The sequence below is a fragment of the Antennarius striatus genome, chromosome 1, assembly GCF_040054535.1.
Source record: "Antennarius striatus isolate MH-2024 chromosome 1, ASM4005453v1, whole genome shotgun sequence".
Taxonomy (NCBI): Eukaryota; Metazoa; Chordata; class Actinopteri; order Lophiiformes; family Antennariidae; genus Antennarius; species Antennarius striatus.
This window is the reverse complement of record NC_090776.1, coordinates 11,555,630-11,574,921: the sequence shown is the minus strand read 5'-3', so window position 1 is coordinate 11,574,921 and position 19,292 is coordinate 11,555,630. Positions and strand designations below refer to the sequence as shown.

General features: G+C 42.9%; 2 protein-coding genes across 5 annotated transcripts in view; both read right to left on the bottom strand.

Moving 5' to 3' along the window:
- Positions 1–11: 11 nt before the first annotated feature.
- rps17 (ribosomal protein S17) lies at positions 12–7,307 on the bottom strand. The gene is made up of 5 exons (XM_068320960.1): positions 7,183–7,307; positions 6,379–6,530; positions 508–613; positions 340–405; positions 12–131 (listed from the first exon to the last, which is right to left on the bottom strand). The coding sequence occupies exons 1-5, from the start codon at positions 7,183–7,185 to the stop codon at positions 54–56; spliced, it is 405 nt and encodes a 134-aa protein (XP_068177061.1). The 5' UTR covers positions 7,186–7,307; the 3' UTR covers positions 12–53.
- A 1,275-nt stretch (positions 7,308–8,582) lies between these two features.
- The window catches only part of csnk1g1 (casein kinase 1, gamma 1), a 37,223-nt gene continuing 26,513 nt past the window's right edge, over positions 8,583–19,292 (bottom strand). The window contains exons 11-14 of one of the 4 annotated variants that reach the window (XM_068310644.1): positions 18,820–18,930; positions 15,089–15,195; positions 13,190–13,213; positions 8,583–12,358 (exon numbers count right to left, since the gene is read on the bottom strand). In XM_068310644.1, coding sequence (XP_068166745.1) covers positions 12,304–12,358; positions 13,190–13,213; positions 15,089–15,195; positions 18,820–18,930 — 297 coding nt within the window. In that variant the 3' untranslated portion in view covers positions 8,583–12,303. The remainder of the gene's footprint in view (positions 12,359–13,189; positions 13,214–15,088; positions 15,196–18,819; positions 18,931–19,292) is intronic. The other 3 variants (XM_068310653.1, XM_068310661.1, XM_068310670.1) reach the window with 3 other exon arrangements.

Here is a 19,292-nt window from a genome sequence, read left to right as displayed (position 1 = left end):
ACAAAGGACACTTCCTTATTCCATCTCTTTATTAAGATGATTTTAACATGATTCTACAGTCCTCGTGGCGTCTTAAAGTTCATCCCAATGGTTGGCTGAGTGACCTGAAGGTTGGAAATGCCACCGAAATCCTGCAAGAAGACAATGTATGAATGTTTCTGATAGAAAGCAGGAACGATGTGATGTTTCTATCGGAGCAGTCGCTCTAAAACATCAGTTCTTAACAGTTTGCATGTCCATATTTCTGGGTTAAAGATCAGCAATAGCTAAATTTAGATTTTACAAATCTAAATTAAGTGAGACTCTAGAGCAAAAGCTTGTCGAAGTTTTAACGCTTACCAGCATCTTCAGCATTTCTTTAGTGTCTGGGTCCACCTCGATGAGCTCCTGGTCCAGAGCAGAGATCTACGGAAGCAGATGACAGAAATTTGAATCAATACCCAAACCACGACTACGGATGTGAATTTCTGAATCGAATCAGCACCAAAGAAAAGACAGAAGGCTGACCTCTGGGACGTAGTTGTCCCTCCTTTCCCTCTCCTCCTCCTGGAGCTTGATGGAGATTCCTCTGACTGGACCACGTTGGATCCTCTTCATCAGGTGGGTCACATACCTGAGAGACAAGAACATCTGGCCATCACCAGGATAACCAACAGACCATTGTCTAAAACACGTGTCAAACTCAAGGCCCGGGGGCCAAATGTGGCCCACCACATTTTTTGTGGCCTGTGAGAGCATAAAAGGTCAGCTTATAAAAATCTTCTCCTTTCGGCTTTTCCCTTCAGGGGTCACCACAGTGAATCAGTTGCCTCCATCTGTCTTCTGCATCCTCTTCTCACACCAACTATCTTCATGTCCTCTTTCACTACAGCATACAGGCATACAGTCACCGCCATGCCTCCACTGGGCAAGTCATGCCAGGCGGGTGTACATCCAGACCCAGTACACCCCCCTGGTCCAAAGACAGGCAGTCTCTACACACACCATCAGGAGATGGACTCCTGAAGCAGAGGAGGCTCTAAGACTGCTACAACACCACAGACTGGGACTGACTGCTGTCCAATGGCCTCCTTCCCCCCTCCACAGCAGCAAAGTGGCCCCTCTCCACCCTCCCACCCCTCTCCCCCCCCTCCTCCCATTCAACCACCTATCCTACCTCCATCAAGCCCACCTCCACCTATTCTAGCTCCCCCCTTTCCTCCCTCCCTTACTCTCACCTGCAAGCCCTCCTCCCTGTCACAGACACCTTCCCTCCACCCCCCAGCTCCCACCACCGTCACAGCCTCTCCCATCTTCACGGCGGACCAGGTAAGAGGAGAACTGAGGTAGCTTCGGCCCCGAAAAGCAGCAGGACTGGATGGGGTGAGCCCCCGTTTACTCAAGGCCTGTGCCACTGAACTCGGGGAGCCGCTACAAGGGGTCTTCAACCTGAGCTTGCGTCTCAGGAAGGTCCCACCCTCTGGAAGACGTCGTGCCTCGTTCCAGTTCCCAAAAAGAACCGGCCCGGCGAGCTGAACGACTTCCGACCGGTGGCGCTCAAATTGCATCTGATGAAGACTCTGGAGCTGCTCTTCCTCAATCTCCTCAGGCCTCAGGTGCACCCATGCAGAGGACTCTTTACAGTTTGCCTACCGGGAAAAGGTTGGCGTGGAGGACCCCATCCTCCCCATGTTACACCGAGCCCACTCGCATCTGGACAAGGAAAGCGGCACTGTGAGGATCCTTTTTCTGTATTTTTCAAGTGTCTTTAACACGATCCAGCCCTGTATACTACAGGAAAAACTCCTACAAATGTGAGTGGACCCTCGCCTGGTTGCTTGGATCCAAGGCTACCTCACCGACAGACCGCAGTTCGTCAAGCTAAAGGACGCCACGTCTGATACTGTGGTCAGCTGCATCGGTGCTCCACAGGGGACTGTCTTGTCCCCAATCCTCTTCTCCCTGTACACGGCGGACTTCTGCTACAACTCAGAACTGTGTAACATCCAGAAGTACGCATATGACAAGGCTATCGTGGGATGTATCAGGGACAATTAGGAGGAGTATAGATGCCTGTTGAAGGACTTTGTTGACTGGTGTCACAGCAACAGCCTGCAGCTGAACACCTTGAAAACTAAAGAGCTGGTCATTGACTTCAGGAGGAACAGACCCCAACCTAGACCAGTTCTGATAGGAACGGAGGAGGTGGAGATTGTGCAGACCTATATCTTGGGCTGTGGCTGGACAACAAGCTGGACTGGACCAGTAACACGAGGCAGGTGTACAAGAAAGCACAGAGCAGGATGTACTTTCTGAGGAGGCTGAGGGCGTTCAACATCTGCAGGAAGCTCCTGTGGATGTTCTATCAGTCTGTGGCCGCCAGCGTCCTGTCGTACCCTGTAGTGTGTTGGGGACGGAGCGTGACTAAGACGGATCTTTCCAGGCTGGAGAAGCTGATCAGGCGGACCAGCTCGGTGGTCGGGATGAAGCTGGACCCTCTGGCAATGGTGGCAGAGAAGAGAACCTTGGACAAACTGCTGGACATCATGGACAATGTCAGCCACCCTCTGCACACCGTTACCAACAACCAGAGAAGCCTGAGAAGCCTGACCAGCCAGAGGCTGCGCCTCCCAACATACAAGACAAACAGACGTAAGAACTCCTTTATCCCCTGAGCCATTAAACTGCTCAACTCCTCTCTGGGGGAGATGAAGAAGAAGAAAGTCCACACGAGAGCTGAGGGATGACACAGACAATACATCAAAAATAATGCAAATACTATAGACATTTCACTAAACCCATACTTAACTAGGCCTGTTTATTTTTTTTTATTTCTATGCCTATTTATGATTTTCTATTTGTATGTTCTTGATGGGTTATTTATTAATCTTTCTATTTGGTGTTGTACTACTTTCTATGTGCTGGTGCTTTCTGTGCTTTTTCTGTGTTTTGAGTACTCCCTGTGCTCTGTGCGATGGAGAAATTAATTTCCCTGATGGAACCTCCTTAAGGGATAAATAAAGTTATACTCTACTCTATTACATCCGTAAACCTCCTCTTTGGTCTTCCTCTAGGCCTCCAGCCTGGCAGTTCAAAACTCCTTCTACCAATATACTTACTATTTCTCATCTGGACATGTCCAAACCATCTCAGTCTGGCCTCTCTGACTTTATCTCCAAAACCTCTAACATGTGCTGTCCCTCTGATGTACTCATTCCTGATCCTATCCATCCTGGTGACTCCCACAGAGAACCTCAGCATCTTCATCTCTGCTACCTCCAGCTCTGTCTCCTGTTTTTTCCTCAGTGACACTGTCTCTAGACCAAACAACAGTACTTTGAAGAGTGGTGGAACCAGCGCTCTTTCCATCTTCCCATCACACTACTGGCATCTGTCAATAGACTTCCATCCCTATCCTTAATCACCCTAACCTGCTGCACGTCCTTCCCATCTCTGTCTCTCTGTCTTGCCAACCGGTATAGATCAGTCCAACCTAGCATATAAGTCATCATAAGCCACTTGTTTGGCCTTTGATACCTCTACTTTCACCTTATGCTGCATCTCTCTTTACTCCTGTCTACTCTCCTAAGTCTCTTCAGTGTCCCACTTCTTCTTGGCTAACCTCTTTCTCTGTATACTGTACACTCCTGTACCTCCTCATTCCACCACCAAGTCTCCTTATCTACTTTTCTTCCAGATGGCACACCACGTACTGTCCTACCTGTCTCCCTGATCACATTAGCTGCTGGGCTTGCACTAGCCGATCTTCACTATGCCATAGGCGAAGTAAATTCCAGAGTGGCTACAAGGTTTTTAGCCTGTGTAGCCACAGTGGCGTTCTTATTTTTAGGAAAAAATGGCTAAAACTTAACTTTTTTGGACTCGCGAAAATCCCCGAACGATAACATGAGAAAGCAAACTTTTCTCTCGCTAGGCGGCATGCCGACGGAAATAGCCGAAGTGACCCGAACGCCCCCAATCATTAAATATGCACTCGGGTCATGACCTCCTCTTGTCCAATTAAAAAAAAAAAAAAGGATTCTATTTTTAGAAGCTAAACCCACGAATTGGTGTACAACAAGGTGAGGACGATTGATCGAAAGAAAATGAGTATAGAATGTTTTATAGTAGATTTTGTGTTAAAATTCTAATTGAACAACTAATGGTGAATGCTGAGAGGGGGGAGGAGTGGTGAGAGACCAATCAGAAGGTAAACGAAAGATATTATAAATACTTTTTTGTAGTCTTAGACTTTTGATCCCTATGACCGGCAGGAATAACCAGCGATGCCTGTAAATGTGTATTCACCTCGCTTGATATTTTATATGCCTTTTTAAATTGAAATGAAAAATCATGTTATCGAATTAAAAAACAAATAAACAAATAAACTATGGCATACCAATGGTGTTGATGGTGGTGGGGGTTCCACAGCAGGATACCCCCCCCCCCACACACACACAAAATCATCCTATCGAATATTGAGAAAAAAAATATTAGGACATAGGACAAAACTGAAATCAAAGTGTCTAAGTCAAACTTAAAATGTCTTCTAGTCTAAGTAAAACAAGTAAACATTGAGTAATATTTTGTATGACTGTATCTTCACATAGTGAATGCAAGTTTTCAAGTGTTGAATCTCAGAAGAAATAAAGATAGTTAACCTTGAACTGTTGACGTTAGTGTATTTTTGTAGGTCAACTAAACAGAAGATTTTGCCCTCAGAATGCACCAGAATGCAGGAAAATAACCTAATTTTCTAAAAAAATTCCCGGGAGAGGACCCCACTGCACCGCTGTCTTGGACACAGAATGTGTTTTTTTGTGGCTTACTCAATTCTTTTACAATGAGCCACAGTGGCTTGGTCATACTACTTGAAGTGCAAGACCAGAGTAATTAAGCCCATTTTAACTTTGACAAAAATGTTGTTTTGAACAAAGTTAATGTCCTAACTTGTGTTTGATGTTATTTTTCTTTACTCTATTGGATAGTTTGATCCTTGATTGATGGAGTTCTGTGGGTTTCATAACCTGACAAATTAAAAGGTATTATTTTTTTAGCAGAGAAACAAACATTTTTCTGTGCAACTGTAATGTTTATAACCTGAATAAATAAGAAATTCAGAGTTATGTAACACTAAGGAGTATTTACATTTATTTTCCAGTACATTGAGTTATACTTAGTTGCATTTATAAGTTATATCTGGCCCTTGGAGGACAGTCATTATGCTGATATGGCCCTGGTTGAAAATGAGTTTGACACCCCTGACCTAGAAGAAAAGAAGCATTTAATGCTGAATGTGGGAAAAGAACTTAAAATGGGTTGGATGGAGCTTAACGGGTCGTGTAATGGTTTGAATAAAAAGCTGACAAATACAGTTTGCAATTAAACAGCAAGCTTTGAACAATTCTGCCCACAAAATGCTTCTGTTGTTCGAACATTAACATGTGACCCATAACAAGTGGGTCACATGTTAAATATAGATAAACAGCTGTAGGATGCTCAGCTCTCAGGGAACTCGCTGTCTGCTATCTCAATGTGAAACTGCTACAACTGCAACACGCTGCGGCCGTGCTAAAGCAGAAGAAATAAATGATCACCATGGTTTAATAATATGGTATAAAAGAGGTGCTGTTTGTATCATTTGACCGGAGAAATGTGGCCAGGTCGAGGCACAGCAGACAAAAGTTCGAGGACATACTTATAAATCGATGAAATTTTAGAAGAAATGCTATAAAAAGGTGTGTAACTGTAGAAAATATTCCATTACTAGGGACAAGTACAACTGACCAAATAACATTTGTGTTTTTAATAACATCTTTCGTTGGCTTTTTCAAAATTCAACCTTCAGGGTTGCATTTCCCAGCTGCAAACCCTGAGGTTTCAAACAGACTTCAAACATAAAGATAAGAAGCTCAAACTACTCATTTCATTCAAGGATTACATGAGATTCATTTGCTGTCCCAATAAAATATAATTCTTCTAAAATGCATTTCTGGCAGTTCAACTTTCAAAAAAAAAAAGAAATAACACTAAAATTTAAACAAAACATAATTCAAAAAGTCAAAAAGATGCTCTCCAGTACAGACGATGGGTACATAAAGTACCCACACAACAACCTGCAGCCACCAGACAACAACCCACACCTGCTAGACAACAAACTTCTGCCAACATCAAATCTTGACAACTTAAAAAGGTGAACCCCCCCTGAACAATTCACCCCCTCTAACAATCACACCTACGGGAAACGATGCTATTGGACAGTGAGGAAAACTAAGCACCCTGAAGGAGTCCACAGAACCTGCACACCTACAGGTCTAGATTTCTACTATGCCATCCCATAGGCATGACATCACATCACACACACACCAAACACACAAGATAACAATAAAATCTTGTTACCCTGCGATTTTGTTACGCAGAGGCTTGCTAGGGATGATGGCGATCTCCTCACACACCCTCTTGTTGGTGTGGAAATCACTGCCCAGACGGGTGTAGTATTTCTCAATGATGACCCTGGCGGCCTTCTTGACTGTCTTGGTCCTGACTCGTCCCTGCAGAAACATAGAGGACAGTGTTCCAAACAGGGGATAGTAATTTTAGAAATTAATTTGTGCCATTAGCTCATAACACAGCATATCACCAGCACAGCTTTAGGCACTTATGGAATTAACCATAACTTATGCAGTGAATATTAGTATTTGATCTGATACTTTTATTATAGTAACTAGGGCTGACAGTGAGAGCTTTTGCAAGAAACTACTTTCAGATTCAACTTTTTTAAGACTATCTGGAATAAATTAGAAGTAATGACAGCACAACGTATGGAATTCTGAAATATTTGCCTGTTCCAGGCAAATAATCTTGAAATAATTTAAAACTATCAGACTACTTGTGACATTCGTAAAAACGGACAGCAGCAGTTAAACCAAGTGGTTTAAAGAGCGGCAAATCGTAGAACCCGCACCGATATTTTCATATTTTAAATCACGAACTGACGCTAGCAGGTTAACCATCCGGTCGCCGATATCTGCTTGTGTTTACTGGTATTAACCTCCTCTGCAGCGCCTCAAAACACGCCGTTCGGGATCTGTGGACACTTTGTCTGCTGACTGAACTCTGGAGCCGCATGTTGGGCTGACGGCCAGTGAGGATTGTGAAGGATTGTGAGGGCAGATGAAGCGATGTGTTCCGTGTTTTACCCACCATGTTGACCTGGACCGGTGGAAGAGAAGCACCGGAAGTTCTGAGAGGAAGTGTATAGATTATGCCACGCCCCCCGCGGGCACAGCGCCCACTAGCGGTGGGATCTGAGAAGTGCGGGCAGGAAATACCACTGGAAAGGTTTTTATTTATTCATGGAAATGAAAAAGAAACGGTTTGAATGTGATATTGTATCATTAATGTATACAAACACTGAAACATATACCTATCAAAATGTATTTCCTGACTGAAAAACATTCATTTGTTAATTTAATGCTTAATATGCATTCAAGAATATCAAAGACAATATTTCTATAAAGGAGAATTAAAATAAAATGTTAATTGTTTGGTCTGGAATGGCAGAATCTAATACTCATCTTATGTCAGTTTTGTTTTACCCACCGCTCAAAACACTTGATCACTGTATCTGATCCTTTGTATCTGATCAGGGCGGCACAGTGGCGCAGTGCGCTGTTGCCTCACAACTCGGCGGGTAATGGTTCGATTCCCGCTCTGTGCTGAGTTAGCATGCTCTCCCCGTGTCTGCGTGTGTTCTCCCACCAAAAGCATGCACTTCAAGTTAATTGGCCGGTCCCAAATTGCCCATAGGAGTGTGTGCGGTTGTCTTTGTGTGTGGCTCCACGGTGCACTGGCGTCGTTCCTGGAGTGTCCCCCGACTCACGCCCTATGCCAGCTGAGATAGGCTCCAGCTCTCCGTGACCCGCTACAGCGGATTCAGCGGCAGAAAATGAATGAAAAAAAAGAATGAAGGTTTTCTATCTGCTGACCCCCCCCCCCCGCCTTAAAAATTAATGTACTTAAATCATTTTACATCATGACAAAAATAAACCACTGACCAAATCAAAAATATTAATCTTTCATTTACCAAGTAAGTAGTTTCAATTCTAGGAATCACATGATGGATCTACTTTTTTCTACAAAAGTTCTCTTTTTGAACTGTTAAAGAATCAGACACCCATTTCCAGCCTGTAAAATCTGAACAGACACTCGGTAATTCATGTCTGAGGAGACATTCCCTGACTTAAGAGAAATAAAATCATGTTTTCTTGTTCGCCATTTCTATTAAGATAGAAAACAGAATCTAACGTAATTCCAAATCATCTCACAGAGGCCATCCCCAAGGTGGAGAGATCTTTTATTTTACATAAAAAAGGGTGCAAACTGGAGTTTCCCTTTAGATGCGGAGGGAATAAAAAGTGATTTTATAAGTTCATGAATGAAACATCGTATTTCATGAATCTGAGGAGGAAAAACAGGCATCTCAAATAAAAAGGCCTTTCACCTTCCTGTAAATTAAAAATATGAAGCCATAAAAAGGAAATGTGGGTCCTTCGTTCTTGAAGCCCTTGACTAACTCATTCAAATACATTTTTGAAGTGACATTCATATTTCAACGTAATATTTATTTACAGTTTTAAGATTTCTCTTTATCATAGCTCTGGAAAAAAAACAATGCTGAGGGGAGGATAAACTCTTGGAACTGTACAAATAGATTTTCCACAGTATGACAAGAAAAAAAAATCAGAGTATACATTATTTTATACGGAATCCCAACAGAAATAACAGAGAGTAGAATTGTGAACTCTGTACAATTTACATTTTCCAAATAATCATCACAATATTGCAGTAAATATCACCCTAAACCTCTCCCTCAAAGAAAAATATACAGTAAATCCAAGACAATTCTACAGTACAGCAACAAGGGAAAAGTGCCAGAGAACCCCAAAACACCTCAGCCACTCAGTCACACTTTAACTGTCCTTTGCTTTGATTTACACAGCTTTGACACACAGGAATGTGAGTTACGGCAACTAAAGCCATCGACACAAGTCTGATTGAAATAACGTGAACTAAAATGGAATGTCCTGTGAAAAGACACTGAAAGTTTATTTTACATGAGGACCGGAAGCCATAACATCTCACTGACTCAAAAGTATAGGAGCCCTACAGGTGAGAAAATTCACCGCAGACAGAGACTGCTCACCATCGTCTCCGGAGAAGCCATGCAGATACAAAGCATACAGAGCACTCCTACATCACTCTGTACGAGGCCCAGAGAGTAAAAAAGCAAATACATCAGAGTAATATATCTATATCTACCATTTCAGCCATCGTTAAGCTCGGTGACCCACAGGTTAAAGATGAAGCTAATGACCAGTCACAAGCGAAACTGAAACAAACCCGGTCGATAAAATGGTGCTGGTTCCTTTTTGATTTACAACATAAAAAGAAACCAACCAACCAACCAACCTCTGCTAACACTTTATAACATCTTTAACAACACTTCTGGTACTTGAACTGAGTTGTGTTACTCTGAGTTTTCAAAATAATAGTGGGCACATCAAGGACAAAAGGTGGAATAAGGTGGTTTAAAAAAAACAAACATTCAACTTCATATTTTCCTGGCACAGGTGAAAGGCATGGGGTAGTAGTAGTCTCAGGAATGGCACTCTGGGAATTCAGGGGAACATCAAAGGCTATATACTCTGGATATCCATCTCACTACACAGAAATACTTTCACCATTTCTCAGGTAGGCTTTATGGGGAGAATCACAGGCAGCAGATATCACAGGTTCGGAGTCTGAAAAAAGTATTTCTCCAACACCAGATTGAAACTACATCATGGTGAATGTTTCAGAGACAAAAAAAGGGGGGATTTTAATCTCCAAACCAACAACATCTAACTGAACCTCCTCTTGATGAAACCAACCAAACCCTCACCTGATCATGGACACCAAGTAGCACAGGAGGAGTCCGACAAATTTCACCTGTCCAACACACTCAAGAGTCACAGAAACATCTCAAACAAATGAATACCTGTCATTCAAAAAGCCTGTTTCCTAACATTCCCGTCAAATCCTATGCATGGACTTACTATGACCAAGAAAAAAGAAAAAGAAAAAAGAAAAAGAAAAAAGAAAAAAGGTCCCGTAGATTTTCATATTCAAGTACTATCAATAACACAATAACTTAGACCCTGGAGGAACTGACATGTCATGTGTAAGAAGAAAACAAAAGCTATACAGTGTAAATACACACAACAAGCAGGTTTACATACTGGTTCTTTCATCTGAAACATCTACAACATTGGATTTCTTAAGAGGGAGCAGGTCCTCTAAATGCCAAATCAAAGTTGGAGAACTGGCTCAACTGGGACTAGCATGTGTGTGTGCACAAAGGAAAAAAGGGGATGGCACCAAAAAAGGAGTGGGTGAGGCTGAAAATCAATTTAAAGTGTATTCCCTGCACCCTGTAGGGAAGGCCTAGCGTACGAGGCAGCTACAATTAAAGTAATAAGCATGTTTAAAACACAGTATTAAGAAGGCAAGGTCTGAAAGCTGGAGTCAACAAATGTAGTGCAGTCATGGTCTCAAGATTTTGTTACCCCCTCTTTCCCCCATAAAACAATGGCTATTTGGAATGAGGAAAAAAATAAGTGTTTAAAAAATTCACATTAACAAGACAAAATAAAAACATAAACCCATGTACGATAATTCACACTACTCGGAGGCTAGACAAGGTGACATATTGAGGATATTGTTTCAAGGCAGTCCTCCATGACACTGAACTCAAATAAAAATGTATGGCCTTTAAGATTCTCTCTGCGTCGAGGAGAGGGTCTAGGGGTTCTGCCGAGCCGGCCGAACATAAAACCTCAGGGTTCAGGGACGTTTGAACACTATTATTACACCAAACTTTCCATTTGGCATCATCCTCTTGGGGATACATCTTCCGTGTAGAAGGATAGTCAACTATAGTTAACTACTCTGATGCTAACTGGGAACAATCCCCAACTTTTACCATAAGGTGATGCCAGGATTTTGTCCTGTTAGTCTTCCAACCCTCATGACGCCAACTTACGTTTTCGACTGGCAATCTGGTGGTCGACCGGTTTGATGGTGGGAGATTAAGGCATTGAAAGGTAGCGTAGCGAGGCTGTGATTATCAGTTTCTTTTGTCACTCAGAACCAACATCCACCAGTATCCACCACTTTAGAGTCCATGTTTAACCACAACATTATTAAGATCAAGGACGTTTGAGGTCCTCCTACCCTCAAACACAACTAGATTTGGTCTCACTTGTTCCTCATTTAAACATTGGTCTCAACGCCCTAACTACATTTTCCTTCCCATGCACACGACAGATTATATAAATGCTCCAAAATCATTTACTCTTCTGTCCATACATTCAGTGTGTATGTTATAGAATTAGTAAGAAACCTGGGACAACCATGAGATAAATAGCATAAATAGCATTTTCAGCCCCATCTATAAGTGTCAAGTTGCTGCTTGTCACCCCAAAGCCAACAGGAGCGAGACTACATGACAGTCACAGAGATTGTAGTGTTTCGACAGCAGCGTGGTTAAGGGAGTGCTTTAACCAGCATCGTGAGCAGAAATCTTCCTCAGAGAACACAGTGCAGGAGGCGTCTCTGGTCTTCTGTTCTCTCAGGCCCAGCTTGCAGCGCCAGGGTTGACCTCTTTGGAGGAAAAAAGTGCAGGGGCCAAATGGCAGACTGAACCTCTTTGTGCCTGTATGTGACGATTGGCAGTTACACTCTTGGCTCCTTTGTGTGTTCAGGTTTACATTCAGTCCCACATCAGGAAAACCCAAAGGGGCTTTGTGTCTACACGAGTTAGCACACTGACCAGGGGCAAACCTCTCTGGACCGGGACTTGACAGAGGGGAAATTAAAATAATTCTGACTCAAAACAAAACAAAACAAATTCCACAGGAAGATCTGTCTCTTCCTTTGCAACACTGCAGGAGAGAAAGAGTGAAAATTGCCATAAAGCTTTAAGAAAAAATAACTAGTTCGTTGTATTGAAAAGAAAATGGATTCTCCTCTACTTAATTCCAGCAAAAAGGTTCCCATGTTCAGATGACTGGCCTGCAAAAAAGAAAAAACCTGAAAACCGACTTTCATCAAAGACACAAACATCTTTTACATCTCAAACCATTTTAACCGGTCCTTCCAGAGAACAATTCAATCAAGATCTTGCAGCTGTCTCCCTCTTGTATTCTGAATGGGACCTTTTTGATTTCTGAAATCACAATCAACGGAGCCGGACACTTGGAGCGCTGGGTCGGTGGTGGACGTTCATTTGTGCCTCGGTGTGTTCTTCTTCCGTTTTCGCCTGAAGAAACAGCAGCACCTGCAGACAGAGGTGGGAATTAAAGCAACATGTGGACGAGAGAGGCTTCAGGTGAAGCAAAATAGAACAAACATGAGCAGAACTCTTAAATTAGTATGTGGAACTGAATTAATTTTCTAAATCCTGATGTTGGAGATTATGATAATGAGCATGGCAGCCGCAAAAATATCGGATTAAAAAAAACAAACACACTAACATCATGGACACAGAGGGTGCTTTCCCACCAAGTGTTTGGATACTTATTTATCTCCAACACTCTAAGAACAGGTGCAAGTCAGAGAGGACACTACCACACACTGCTGCACTGGGATTCTGAAGCAATAACTTCTCCAGTGCATAAAATGTATCAGTGCACACACAGACAACAGGACACAGTGAGCCTGAAAGGCCACTAAAAACAGAAAAAGATAAGAAGAAACCTGTGGGACATGACGTGGGACAGTGACCGGGTGCTCTTATAATAATTCAGTCATGGTGGACATGCAACAAAAGTGTAAAGACCTTTAGTCTGAAGGCACATGTGCTGCTACTAAGTAGTAACATGTCATTTCTTTCAAATCCTACAAAAGTCCACAGAAGTATTTTTGTGCGTCCTGTCCTGATGTGACTTCTGCAGCGTGTTTACTGCATGGTTCATTCATGTGCCACTTAACAGCATTGGGTGGTGTAGAGATCTGACAGTGCACATGGTAGACTGTTCTCAGGGAAAAATGACACTGTAGCACCAGTGGGAGTCTAGTGAGCAGCTGTAATTAACTCCACCAGGCCCAGTCTGGGCCGGTCCACTCCCTGTCCCATGAGTCTGATGTGGACGAGCAGAGAGGGACTCACCACAGGTTGAGCATTTTCACGCAGCTACAGAAGAGGAGAGAGGAAAGAGTGTCAAGAGAAAAGTAAGAAATTAATACAGCAAGACCAAAGTGATGGGAGTGGGCTCATGCCACGCAAACATGCACACCAACACACCACCAACCACACAAGTGGACACACAGGCAGAGTTCGGCAGGAAAAGTTGAGGTCTCCAGTTTAAAATAAGTCGTGTGATGCAATGAGCTTCTAACATCGTCTGTAAAACAGCTTCTTGGTTTATTAAGACTTTTCATTTAGCGCTTGTTGTTCATGCAACACTCAGCTGAATCCTGTAAAAACTGAAATACATTTGAGAATCTGAGTGAGGACTCATTTCAAACCATAAATGTAGATGACAACATGAATGAACACACTACTACATGTGGTGTTAATGGTTATTCCTTCAAAGTCATAACATGAATGAAACTGTATCAGGTGAATGATTTGCATGATTGAGTGCGTGTTTTTATATGAAACATCAACTGGTGTGGAGAACTATCAAAGAGACTGGCAGTAAGCAGACCGATCACCAGATCAAACCACTCTGAATGGAGATAACAGGAGGACGGCCCGTCATCTGAGCAGAAATAGAAGGCAGTGCACATTAAAGCAAATGAATCTAGAGACTCATGTGGGGACACACAGAGGGGATCATGGTTTTGCTGTGGTTCTGATGGACTGAATGGAGGGATGCTAAATATGTGTCACATGATCTCTAAGAGCTGGACTGAACCGGCTTCACGTCAAAGGATGAGCAACGTTACGCCCGTTAATTAACAGGAAAACAAAACTTATTTTTCACGGTTAAACTATAAGAATCCATCAGAAAGAAGATGATTTACTGACTGGAGGTGTTTTTACACAGCATTCATTAATAATGAGTGACATGTCGCCTCTGCATGCATAGCAAGCGTTTCAGCCTCTGGAGCAGAGATCCATCGGCTCCACCCTTGTCACAAGGCCATCCAGGGACACGTGTGACCATGTAGTCACTGAAACATCCACCCTAACACCCCAGTCAGAGACGCCTATCAACATAGAGCTGATCTTTGCAGCCTATAATCAGTTAGGTTTCCACCACAGGACATGACCAGGCTGAGCTTCTTCCTTAGGAGTGTTCCAACACGTCTATCTTGATATAACTGATTGTTCAGACGACCAGAGACACAATCTCAGTATGCCAAGTTCCATTTGTATTTTTATCTAATTGTAATTTTGAACAATCATAAATTATAATTGCACCTAGGTTTCTCCAGTCAAGTATTTCAGCCTTTTCCTCTAAGTCAGCTCAATCCTGGAGCGTTCAGCCAGCAGTGCCGTTTTTTCACAGTTGGCGGTCAGCCACACAGCCAGAACCAACCCCAACCCACTCACATCACATCATCTTCATAAATGTGAGCGAGTTATTGTGGTTGGGTTGTGAGAATGTGGCATGTTATTCTCACTGGCTACCAGGGTAGAGAATAAGGTAACTGATACCTGCTCAGGTATCTTCTTTTCCTTTTGGCTTTTTCCTTCAGGGGTCACCACAGCGAATCAGTTGCCTCCATCTAACCCTGTCTTCTACATCCTCTTCTCTCACACCAACTACCTTCATGTACTCTTTCACTACATCCATAAACCTCCTCTTTGACCTGATGTATTTCCTCTGAAATGAATTTACACTGGTGTCTTTCTAAAAGGAAAATGTGAAAGGCTCTTATGAGAGGTGGACAGCAGTAAAGATCAGGCAGACAAGATGAGAGCAGCAGGAGGACAGCTGGGGGATGGAGGTGTGGGCCGCCACAATTCCACAACACAGCAGAAAGTGAGAGGGGTAGAGAGGAAGAGCGGGTAAGAGAGGAAGCGACAGCCGGAGCGGCAGGTGTGTGTGACACATACTTGGCCTCGTCGACCGCTTCCACCTCTGCCTGAGCTGTGATTGGAGCGTTGGAATGAACTGTATTCGGATCATCAGCATTCAGCTCCCCGTTGGTCGAGCTGACCACCTAGAGCACAGACTGGGGTTACTTCAAAACATTTTAGACCAAAGTCAATGTAACGTTCACAAGAGATGGAGAGCTTTTCCAACTTAAAAAAAAAGTAAAACAATCCATTTTACCTTTGTGTCCTCTTCAATGAAAACAAGTCAAATGGTAACACACAACTACACACCACTTACACATGAGATGAATGAATTATTTTTGTTTTGACACGTCTTGGCATCACTTTCAGATTGTCAAAGTAAATAAAAGAAGATTTGTGAAACCTAAACTGGTCTCAAATCACGAGAAGTGATAGGTGTGGGTTTTGCTTCCTAAAAACTGCACTATGGTTCAATCAACGGGTAGAACTTTTACCCTTGAATTTTCTTCTCTTAAATATATGGTATGACTGAAGGTAAATTCAGCTCTTTGTGTCTACAAAAAAATCTTGCTAGTGAGAATCACTGACCATGTTATCTTAACAAAAGATTATTAATGTAAGGTTAACTCGTTCGGCGTAGGTTTCCTGGTGCAACAAGATAATTTCAAACATGTCTAAATGTGTAATTAGCAAAGTTTACATCTAGTTTACAGTGGGGAAAAAAGTATTTAGTCAGTCACCAATTGTGCAAGTTCTCCCACTTAAAAAGATGAGAGAGACCTGTAATTGTCATCATAAGTATACCTCAACTATAAGAGACAGAATGAGAAAAAAATAATCCAGAAAATCACATTGTGATTTTTAAAGAATTTACTTGCAAATTATGGTGGAAAATAAGTATTTGGTCAATAACAAAAGTTGATCTCAATACTTTGTTATATACCCTTTGTTGGCGATGACAGAGGTTAAACGCTCTCTGTAAGTCTTCACAAGGTTTTCACACACTGTTGCTGGTATTTCGGCCCATTTCTCCATGAAGATAATCACTAGAGCAGTGACGTTTTGGGGCTGTCGTTGGGCAACAGACAACTCCCTCCATAGATTTTCTATGGGGTTGAGATCTAGAGACTGGCTAGGCCACTCCAGGACCTTGAAATGCTTCTTGAGAAGCCAATCCTTTGTTGGCCGTGCAGTGTGTTTGGGATCATTGTCATGCTGAAAGATCCAGCCACGTTTCACCTTCAATGCCCTTGCTGATGGAGGGATGTTTTCACTCAAATCTCCCGATACATGGCCCCATTCATCCTTTCCTTCACACGGATCAGTCGTCCTGGTCCCTTTGCAGAAAAACAGCCCCAAAGCATGACTTTTTCACTCCAATACTTCACAGTAGATATGGTGTCCTTTGGATGCAATTCAGTATTCTTGTGTTTATACCAAAAAGTTATATTCTGGTTTCATCTGACCATAGGACATTCTCCCACTCCTCTTCTCGATCATCCAGGTGCTCTCTAGCAAACTTTAGACAGGCCTGGACGTGTACCGCCTACACGTCTGGCACTGCAGGATGCAAGTCCGTGGCGGCGTAGTGTGTTACTGATAGTAGCCTTTGTTACTTTGGTCCCAGCTCTCTGCAGGTCATTCACTAGGTCCCCCTGTGTGGTTCTGGGATGTTTGCTCACCGTTCTTTTGATCATTTGGGGTGAGATCTTGCGTGGAGCTCCAGATCAGGGGAGATTATCAGTGGTCTTGTATGTCTTCCATTTTCTAATTGCTCCCACAGTTGATTTCTTCACACCAAGCTGCTTGCCTATTGCAGATTCAGTCTTCCCAGCCCCGTGCAAGTCTACAATTTTGTTTCTGGTGTCCTTTGACAGCTTTTTGGTCTTGGCCGTAATGGAGTTTGGAGTGTGACTGTTTGAAGTTGTGGACAGGTGTATTTTTTTTACTGCCAATGAGTTCAAACAGTTACCATTAAAACAGGCAACGAGTCAAGGACAGAGGAGCCTCTTAAAGAAGAATTTACAGCTCTGTGAGAACAAGAAATCTTGCTTGTTTGTAGGCGACCAAATATTTTCCACCCTAACGTGCAAATAAATTCTTTAAAAATCAGACAATGTGATTTTCTGGATTTTTCTTTCTCATTCTGTCTCTCATAGTTGAGGTGTTCCGTATAATGACAATTACAGGTCCCCCTCATCTTCTTAAGTGGGAGAACTTGCACAATTGATGACTAAATACTTTCTTTCCCCACTGTATTTAAAATGCTTACATCTCCAGAACTTCATAAGAATGTAGAATACTAATGCTTTTATGGTTTGTGGAACCTACAGGCCAAAGATGTGTGTCGACAGAGACTTGATAAAAACAGACATGAACCATAAGACATTTATTGAGGTGACTTGATTGAAAAAATGAGAAATGATGCAAGAGATCCCATCACCTGTCGTCTCAATGTCTGAGTTTCAAATGGCACAGATGAAATACACATTTTTCAGAATAAAAATGTTTGTTTTTTCACTAGACCTCTAGAGTCTTTTGATTGTACTCTTCATCATCAACTACGTTTCCTGAAAGTTATTCAAGTTATTCCACCACTCACATTACAGTTTTTCAGGGGAAGAAAACACCTTAAACATTTGTTTTATGGGTTGACTGGGATGGACTGAGATCGGGCGAGGACCTTGGACAAAGTTAGAGTAAGCTGAGCTGGTTAGGGCATTTCATTAGGAAGCCTCCTCTTTTCCAGAAGGTTTTGGGGCATGCCCCATTTTACAAAGAGACCCCCAGAACTCCTTGGAAGGATGATAAATCTCACCTGAAACACCTCAGGACCCCCCCCTCCCCCGAGAGGAAAGTGTCAGCCTGACAGGGACATGCTGGCACCGAACTTATCCCCGGATAAGTAGAAGAAAAGAAAATGGAATGATGGATGGAAGGATATAAAACGTGACTGCAGATCAGACCCCAGAAGCTTTTTGAAAGATAAGTTTATGTTTGGATGAATATCCATGACCAGTCAACAAATTTTCTACAGAAAAAAATCAAATCCTCAAATTGTGCTTTTAAGTTAATAATTTAATAATTGCTTTGCCATCCTCCCTCGATCACAGTCACTATCTGGCATATGACGGTTTAACATGGGTTAAATACCTCATGTGTACCAAATCTTCATCCTTTTATAAAATGAATGACAGTAAATGACACTGAATAGAACAGCTGGAGACCTATGAGGCCTACACTGTACACACCTTTATGAACAGAGCTTATAACAGACCAGGGAAACCTTATACAGCGAGTCGGACGCTCCCATAAGACTGAAGAGCATGAACTAAGCTGTCCGAGCCCAGTCACCCTGCCATGCAACAGGTCTCATGAAGACGTCTGGGACCTGCGATCAAAAATGCCGAGACGGAGAATGCGATTCTGTAATGCTGCACAATCGGGGGTGGGTGGCACCAGATGACATGCGTATGGTGATGCAGAAAAGTAACATTTCCCAGCCAGGGGTAAAGGAGTGGGAGAGGTGTATGGTTGTAGATCTGTCTCACACACAAAGCTACAAACTAGACAAATACATGTCCTGACACGATGTCTGGTGTCTGCTGGTATCACAAATGATGATAACTACAGAATATTTTATAATTTATTACCCAGTATTTCCATGTTTCACACTCAAACATGTTGTGTGTTATTCCACATTCAGACCTATGAGACAGATCTGACTCCATAGACAATGGGTGGGGGTTGTGGTGAGGGGTCTATACCTGCACTGAGCCCCCGTGCCTGTCCGCTGCCAGGTGGGAGGTCAGGTAGGAGGAGTTTGCTTGGCGTGTGGGCTGCACCTCCCATGCTCCTCTTCTGTCGGAGGCTGCCGTCTGCTCAGTGGTCGCAGGCGTTGGTGTTGGGAGAGGAACAGGTTTCAGGAGTGTGATAGGAGGGGGTGGGGGGTGGAGGAGTGATGGAATAATTGTGTTAGGAACGATGGATAATTGGGTGTGAGGCCAGGTACCATGCAAAGCAGAACGAGAAATGATGAAGAAAAAAGAAACAAAAAAAAAGGGAGTGACACAAAATCAAAGCAAGTCTTCAGCCAGAGAACGGGACTACAAACTAACGATGGCGGTGAGCTCTCACGCTCCAAACTTCAGCCTTAATCTGATGACTTATTTGACAAGTTGTCTTGGTAACAGCAATCAGCAACACAAACTATACATTGCACAATGGACTCACTGAAAGT

Bases quoted from the DNA above. Each gene is read 5' to 3' on its own strand.
- rps17 (XM_068320960.1), bottom strand. The intron at 614-6,378 runs GTAACAAGATTT...CTTGTCTCTCAG, and splicing joins CTGCGTAACAAAATCGCAGG to GTATGTGACCCACCTGATGA. The intron at 406-507 runs GTCAGCCTTCTG...CTGCTTCCGTAG, and splicing joins GGGACAACTACGTCCCAGAG to ATCTCTGCTCTGGACCAGGA.